General features: G+C 39.2%; 1 protein-coding gene across 1 annotated transcript in view; it reads left to right on the top strand.

The window, feature by feature from the left end:
* The window catches only part of ano2a (anoctamin 2a), a 28,155-nt gene that overhangs the window by 1,247 nt on the left and 18,957 nt on the right, over positions 1-7,951 (top strand). Inside the window, exons 2-4 of the mRNA XM_066684836.1 lie at positions 560-723; positions 3,061-3,369; positions 6,930-7,022. Of these exons, the coding sequence (XP_066540933.1) occupies positions 560-723; positions 3,061-3,369; positions 6,930-7,022 (566 nt within the window). The remainder of the gene's footprint in view (positions 1-559; positions 724-3,060; positions 3,370-6,929; positions 7,023-7,951) is intronic.

The raw sequence follows: 7,951 nt of genomic DNA, 5'->3' as shown, positions 1-7,951 counted from the left end.
TGTTCCTTTGATTCTCTGTGTCATATAATCTGTCTTCCTGTATCTCTTCTCTTGTCATATCCTCTGTGTCCCACTACGTCTTGCTCATCATCCCTTTGCCTCATATTCTGTCTGTTTTCCCACTCGTTCTATTTTTCTTTCACGTCTTTCTCTTTATTTCTCAATTCCTGGCTCTTAAAAAATGCAATCCTCGCTTTTCTCCCTCTTTCTCCCCATCTTTCACATTCTCAGCCTCTGTCAAATTGTTTTTTTTCTTTCACACTTCTTTCTTTGACACATCGTCACTCTCTTCATTCTTTCCTGTCTCTCTTTCTCACTCTTTCCCTTGCTTTCATTTTCACATCCTCAGCCGCTCCTTTTTTACACTCACTCCATCTCTTTTCTGCTTCTCTATTCATTGTCAGTTGTATCCTCTTGTTTTCTCTCGCTTTGTCACATCATCTATATTCTTTCTGTCTTTTAAATCCTCTCTGTATGTCTTTCTCTCTCTCTCTCTCTCCCTCTGGTTCAGTCACTTCTGTTTGTTTTTTTATTTGTTTGTTTGCTTGCTTTTAAACAGAGACATGGAACGGAGCCCCTGAGCGCCTGCGTGTAGCCACAGCGATGAGTGAATCTTCATCCATTCACAGTGAAAAACTCCGCAGTCTCGCACGTGACATCTCTGAAATTGGCCAAGATTCAGCCAACAGCAGACAGGATGCAGGGGAGCCTGCAGAGGAAGCTGTGCGTGTTTCTCTTTTTTCTCAAGGTCATAAGGACTAGAGGAATTAAAGCTATTTAGTTTTTTTTTTCTCACTGTAGTAAAAACATTGACACCTGAATAGGCCTCATCATGGGGTTAGACCAGATAAGACCAGCTGTTTGAAACATTTCTCTCTATTCACGATACACCACCTATTAAATGAATAGATTGAATTGAATTGAACGCCCCCTTACGGTTTTAGAGTTCAACAACGTTTTTAAATGTTAAGAATTTAAAGACATTAATAAAAAACAGAGCCTGGTTACTTTTATTGGTTTGTCCACTCCATCAGTCAGTGTTTACAGCAAATATTCTTATTCATCAAATACAACTATTCACTGTTGCTATTTTTATTGCTGTATAAACATTAATAAACCACACTTAACCATTCACAACATCTTTAAATGCTAGTCCTCTTGTGATACCTACTAAATATTAAAATTAGCAATCATTAAAGGAGTTCAGTAGGCACTCTCTTAAGAACTTTTATTTTCGCACATCCAGCATAGTGCTATTTTTTGGGGTCCTTTTAAAAACCCTAATAAAACGAGTATATTGGAGGCTATAAAATTGTAAAATAAAAAAAGCCCTGCATTTATAAAAGTCAATATTTTAAATGTATATATATGTGTGTCCATTCAAAATTAATGCCAGCAGCACAGTCCAGACCCTGTAAAACACTGTAAATATTTGGGAATAACTAGAAAAAATGCTGTAATTTTGAAAGTGAAAAGTTTCCTATTTTTGCTTGTCATAGGATTTCAGCTGCTATATGTATATATAATTTTATTTTATTTTTTTGACTAAGGAGCCATGCTGTTGTAATGCATGCAGAATGTGAAATTACCTTGTCTTATTAATCTGATGGCATCCATGATTTCCAAAAAGAGTTTCAAATTTAGATTTAGAGCAGTTCACCTCAGTAGATCTTACATGAGCTCAGGCTCAGAGAAGGCAGCAGTTATGGACCCTGTTTGTTTGTGTCTGTGCTTGCGTTTGTGCATTTTAACATGCATTTAAGGACACAGTGAGGAGCTGCATTCATAGAGCGTGGTTTGGAGAAGTATTTCTGAGTCCATGCAGTGATCAGTGCCCCCTGAGGGCCCAAAGATCACAGCCAGTAAGAATCAGTTTTGTGATTTTGCGAACCCTGAACTGGTTAATTCAAATGAATGAATGAATGAATGAATGAATGATGAAACTGTATTTTTGAATTATTTTTCGATTTGCCCAAGCAGTCTTTTACAGAGAGATAATGTAATTTGTTGTTTTGCAGCAATTACACAGATTTACCAGTCGGTTGTAGCCTTGTCCCAAACTTTTTGGAATGTGTTGCTGGCATCAAATTCAATACAGGCTTTAATAATAATAATAATAATAATAATAATAATAATAATAGTAATAATAATAATAATAATAATAATAATAATAATAATAATAATAATAATAATAATAGGGATATCAGACTTTACAACCAACACTGCTCCCATGTTGATCAAAAGCAAATAAATGAATAGGAAAATGCATTATGAATGTGAGTAGAAGGTGGAGTATGTGGCATATAAAATTATTTTAATTGAACAACAGCGAGGGGGGCATGGTAGCGCAGCAGGTAGTGTCGCAGTCACACAGCTCCAGGGCACTGGAGGTTGTGGGTTCATTTCCCGCTCCGGGTGACTGTCTGTGAGGAGTTGGTGTGTTCTCCCCGTGTCCGTGTGGGTTTCCTCCGGGTGCTCCGGTTTCCTCCCACAGTCCAAAAACACACGTTGGTAGGTGGATTGGCGACTCAAAAGTGTGTGTAGGTGTGAATGTGTGTGTGTCTGTGTTGCCCTGTGAAGGACTGGCCTTGCGCCCAGTGACTCCAGGTAGGCTCTGGACCCACCACTGAACTGATAATGAATGAATGAATGAAAAACAGTGGGATGGTAAAGGCAGGTGAAAGGAGATTTCAGGGTCATAGTTTTATCAGAATAATCAGATGTTTCAGAGGGCAACTGTTCAATTTAAAATTACTGGGCAAATAAAACTGTTGTCAATAATATTATGGCATGATGAATTGTCATTAATGTAATCAGGGACATAAACTAAAATTTATGTTTAGTATTTTAAGAGTAATTATAAAGAGCAATTAAATGTAATTAGTCGTTCCTTATTTCCTTCAAGCTTTTTCAACATCCTGCTATGGCTATGTAATGCCATTCAACACATTTTATATCCACAATTAAATCTTACATGCATGTGAATTCATCCCTGACCAGAGACTGAACAAAGGTGACTTAATGTATAATCTGTGTTTGTGGTTTTTTGTGGATTTTTAGCAGGAAGAGTCAGTCCCCTGTCCCAGAGGAGGACTGTGCTTTGCAGATGGCTGCAGAAGAGTGGACTATGTGCTTGTCTATCACTGCAAGAGACGGCACTCACAGTCCCGCCATTCCATCATTTCCAATGGTAATCTGCCATCCTTGAGCCCCACAGCTTCTCGCCGGAGCACCCAGCCAGAGCTGGCTGAACTGGAGCTGGAAGCAGGACCCGCCTCGGGGCCTGGAGAAGGAGAGAAGGCCTTAATCAGAGAGGAGTTTGAAAGAGGCCTAGAGGAGGAAGGCCTGGAGATTGAACGGGACAAAGAGGTATGTATGTGTGTGTGTGTGTGTGTGTGTGTGTGTGTGTGTGTGTGTGTGTGTGTGTGTGTGTGTGATTGCATGGCTGAGTTTACTGGTACAGTGACCAAAAATTGATGTGGCACTCTTCTGATTTCCATGTTTTGAGTCCTGCTGTGATTCGGGATATCCATGCTAATATGTATCTATCTATTAGCCAGATTAGCCCATTTTCTCTCCAGTAAATAGTTATTGCTAGTGTCAAATAATTAATAGTCTTACCATAATCATACAATGCTTCAAAGCTAGCACCTCCAAGACACATGAAGACTTCCATTGCTTCTTTCTGAGCTGCCACCAGTGAAACATCTTAGGGGTTCAATAAACTTGCAGGACAACACTAGCTAAAAATAAAAAGGAGTTTTATTTTGGATTAGGCTCAATTCACAATTAATTTTTTGCTTTTTTGTGCACATTTTTATTTTGTTTACTATGTTCCGTCCATTTTGAAAGCTAAATGGATGTTCCCAAGTGCTCCGTCTATTTTTCAGAATTTTACTGTTGTGGTGATAGAAACTACACATCTGACTTAAAACTACTTCAAGAAGCATTTTTAAAAGAATGTGTTTTGCCACACCCACTGTCTTCAGGGTAACTTTTGAATGTTAATTTATCAGTTGGAATTCCCAGGTCTGGGTCGAGCTGTTGATTGGCTAAAATCTAAAGGGTTGAATATATATTAGTGATGTCCAAAGAAAAGCATGTATCTTCATTTTTGTGGATATTTACTTTACTAACCATTGCAGCTGTCCTTCACAATGTGTGAAAATCCCATAATGAATGGATCAAGCTCCACAATGACTTAAAGTAAAATATATTTATATTGGCTTACATTGAATATTGAGGTTTTTCCTTCTCTTATAAAGCTACTGTTTTGAAGATACCTATTTTCTTCTTTATCATATTAAAAAAAAACCCATACTGTCAGAAACTTTTAGCATCCAAGTTGATTTTAACAGAGTGAGATCACAGTGCGGGCGGCACGGTGTTGCAGCAGGTAGTGTCACAGTCACACAGCTCCAGGGGCGTGGAGGTTGTGGGTTCGATTCCCGCTCCGGGTGACTGTCTGTGAGGAGTTGGTGTGTTCTCCCTGTGTCCGGGTGGGTTTCCTCACAATGCTCTTCACTGTTGTCCACCATGGACTTCATGCTTGAACTTGTTGAATTTCTGGCATTTAATTTAATTTAATTCACCAGATTTTTAGGTAAAATAATATTTTTCAGATTAATACACATTCACATATTTCCCAAAGCTGAAATGACATGAATGCTTTTATGGCCAGATTCCTGACAATTTCTGATCATGAAAAGCCTGATATTTTCTGTTAACACCAACTAAAAAAATGAAGATCTGTACTGAAAGTGAATAATGGCAGGAACCAACAAAATAACGCTGACGTCTTTTTGTAATGTTACTAAAAGCAAGCACCATATCAACCAAAAGAATACTTGATAAATAAACAAGGCATTGAGGAACAAGACATAGAGAAGGTCAGCAGTGCTGTAATATAATTCATAGCCACGTTACTTGCTCTCTTGTGTTCTGGATTTAACAGTGATTACCTGTTTTTAATGTAAAGTTAAACAAAGATGTGTTCTGATGTAACTGATGTAACTACTCGCCAGAATGTCTGTAACGGCCAGATGTTTTCGTGTATTCTTGTAGGGACCGGGATTTCAGGGAGTTTTTCTACCTTGTCGAAATGTGCTGCCATAGTGTACTTTTATAAGTACAGCTGTTTAAACAAAACAGTACTGAAGCTAAAGGTTGTGGATCAGAAAATGCCCCCTACAGAATTATAAGCAGAAAATATGCACAGCCCAAATCCCCTTATTAAAGAAATTATATGATTATTACGTGAATGATTTTATGTTTTTTACATTTAATTCTCCGTGTGCAGTTTTGAAACACTCAAGCAAATAATACCAGTGAACTAAGATTGTGTGATTCATAAAAATATTTTAAAAAAAAATAATAATAATAATAAATAAATAAATAAATAAAAAGTTGGTTCTGAGCATGCGCAGAGCTGCAAAGTAGCACATTACTTCAACTTTTATTTATATATCGCGCATTAAACAAAAGACGTGGCTCAGAAACACCTCCACACAAGAAGAGGCCAAATAACCTTAACAGTTTTAACAAATTTGTGTCAGAGGGTCTAGTAAATCATTGTAACGTCGTGTCCAGTTCGATGAACACCCCACTGAAAGGTGTTTTAGCCGTACACAGCTGAATCGAGGAGCGAATGTGTCCCAATTCTGCTTTCAGCTCCGACTCTTGGACACTTGAACACTCGATCACTACCGCGCTTATTCTCACCTACAACCACGTCATCAAACGTCATCACAATTCAAGGAGAGGTTTAGGGTTGTGTGAGTTTTCATCTACTCTACTCTACTTTCATCTACCCTGAGAACGAAGCCTAGTAAAATGTGCTTAAAATTCGCAGTAAGATAACATATTCTTGGTAAGTAAGGTGTAAGCATTAACATTACTGAGTGAAGCAGCTCAATTTACTAGTTAGTACTGCAGTTATAGCTGGTTAGTTAACAGTACTAACTATAGGGTGACCAGATCTGAGTTAGTGAAAAAGAGGATACGTCTCCGGGAGGGACGAGTACTGACGTGAAGACTGACCAATTAAATGTTTACAGAGAAGGTTATCGCCCAATAACGGTAGCTCTACAGTCAGACCGTCCAATCAGGCGATTTTAGGCTACTTCACCACGCCCCCTTCTCACTCAAGCGAACCAATCGGAGTAGGGGAGGGCGGGACTAGTTTGTGAACGAAACGCTTCTCGAAGTTCTATGTAAGCTCTAGAAAAACAAAATCCCAGACGTTTGTGAAATTCCGCCCGGACATTTATTTAAGTCTAAAAATGACATGTCCGGGGAAAAGAGGACGTCTGGTCACCCTAACTAACTAGCAATATGCAGACGTTGAGCAGCTAGTCATAAAACCGTTTAAAGTCGGTTTTATGCTTTTGAATACAGTTGTCATTGTTTGGTCTGATCTATTTTCTTTTTAGCAGTACTCTCTCTCTCTCTCTCTCTCTCTCTCTCTCTCTCTCTCTCTCTCTCTCTCTGTGTGTATAAAATAGCTTTGATAGCAGAATTATCTAAAGCAAGGAAACTAAGAAAAATATATTTAAAAAATGTGTGTGTGTGTGTGTGTGTGTGCACCTCCTGTGGTGTTAATCATAGTCTCACAGGCAAAATAATCTCTTACTTGAGCACACTTGCCTCTATTCTTTCCCTGTTTCACATTAATAAATAACAAAAATATTTATTTAAAATTCTACAACTGTGTTTGGCATCTCAAAAGAGAAAAATATGCCCACCTTAATGCTGAAATGCCAGTTTTTGCTGTTCCTGGTCTTTCCCTCTGTCCTAACCAAAGATTTGATTCCTGTTCAGTGTCTGTCATCTAAAGCAGAATGAATGATTATGCCTGAATGATTAACTACAGCCTGCCTCTCTCTCTCTCTCTCTCTCTCTCTCTCTCTCTCTCTCTCTCTCTCTCTCAGATGAAGACAGTGCGCTTCACCCGTCTGCATATTCCCTGGTCTGTGCTTAGCCGCGAGGCAGAGCTTTTGAAGATCAAAGTTCCTACCAAGAGAGTGAGTCTCGCGCGTTCCGCCCACAATTTGATGCAAATCCCTCAGTCACACTCAGGAGGGAATACATTAGTAGAAAATTCAGCATTACGACTAAAATTCATGGGCGCAGGATTATGCCAAGTCTTTCTGAATTTTAGCCTTAGTTTAGACTTATTTAATGAGTGCATATCAGAGTGACTGTACAGAATGAATCTTATGGACACACAATATTTAATCAGAATAAATACCACACTGTTTTGCCAAGAATGTTAAATGTTAAACGATTGCTTTGTATTTTTCTAGATAACAAAAGCTTACATAACATACAAGTAAAAACAAACAAACAAACAAACAAAATAACCCTCTCTGACATTGGGTTCTTTAAACTGTAGTGGTTACAATCCCTTTGTGATGTCAAATGCACACAGTCCTGATCAGAGCAGAGACATGGAGTTCTTTTAATTCCTAATCCTATCTTACAGTTACTAAGAGGAATGCGATAGCGTAAGTTGTTGTGTCTGCCCAGTTAGCCTCACAGACACACTGTCTTGATTTCAGTCTTAAAATTTAAATAGCTATGGGGGCGGCATGGTGGTGCAGCAGGTAGTGTCGCAGTCACGCAGCTCTAGGGACCTGGAGGTTGTGGGTTCAAGTGACCCACAACCTCCTGAGGGTTCCTGAGTGACCCACCTCCTGTGGGTTCAAGTGACAGGTGACTGTCTGTGAGGAGTTTGGTGTGTTCCCTCTGTGTCTGCGTGGGTTTCCTCTGGGTGCTCCAGTTTCCTGGATTGGCTACTCAGAAGTGTCCATAGGTGTGAGTGAATTTGTGAATGTGTGTCACCCTGCAAAGTACCAGCACCCCCTCCAGGGTGTGTTCCCAGTGATTCCAGGGAAGACCCACTGCGACCCTGGATAATTAATGAATGATAGCTATGTGCAACACTAAGTTG

The sequence above is a fragment of the Hoplias malabaricus genome, chromosome 11 (assembly GCF_029633855.1).
Source record: "Hoplias malabaricus isolate fHopMal1 chromosome 11, fHopMal1.hap1, whole genome shotgun sequence".
Lineage (NCBI taxonomy): Eukaryota > Metazoa > Chordata > Actinopteri > Characiformes > Erythrinidae > Hoplias > Hoplias malabaricus.
Note: the sequence above shows the minus strand (reverse complement) of the source record. Positions and strands in the feature narration are given on the sequence as shown.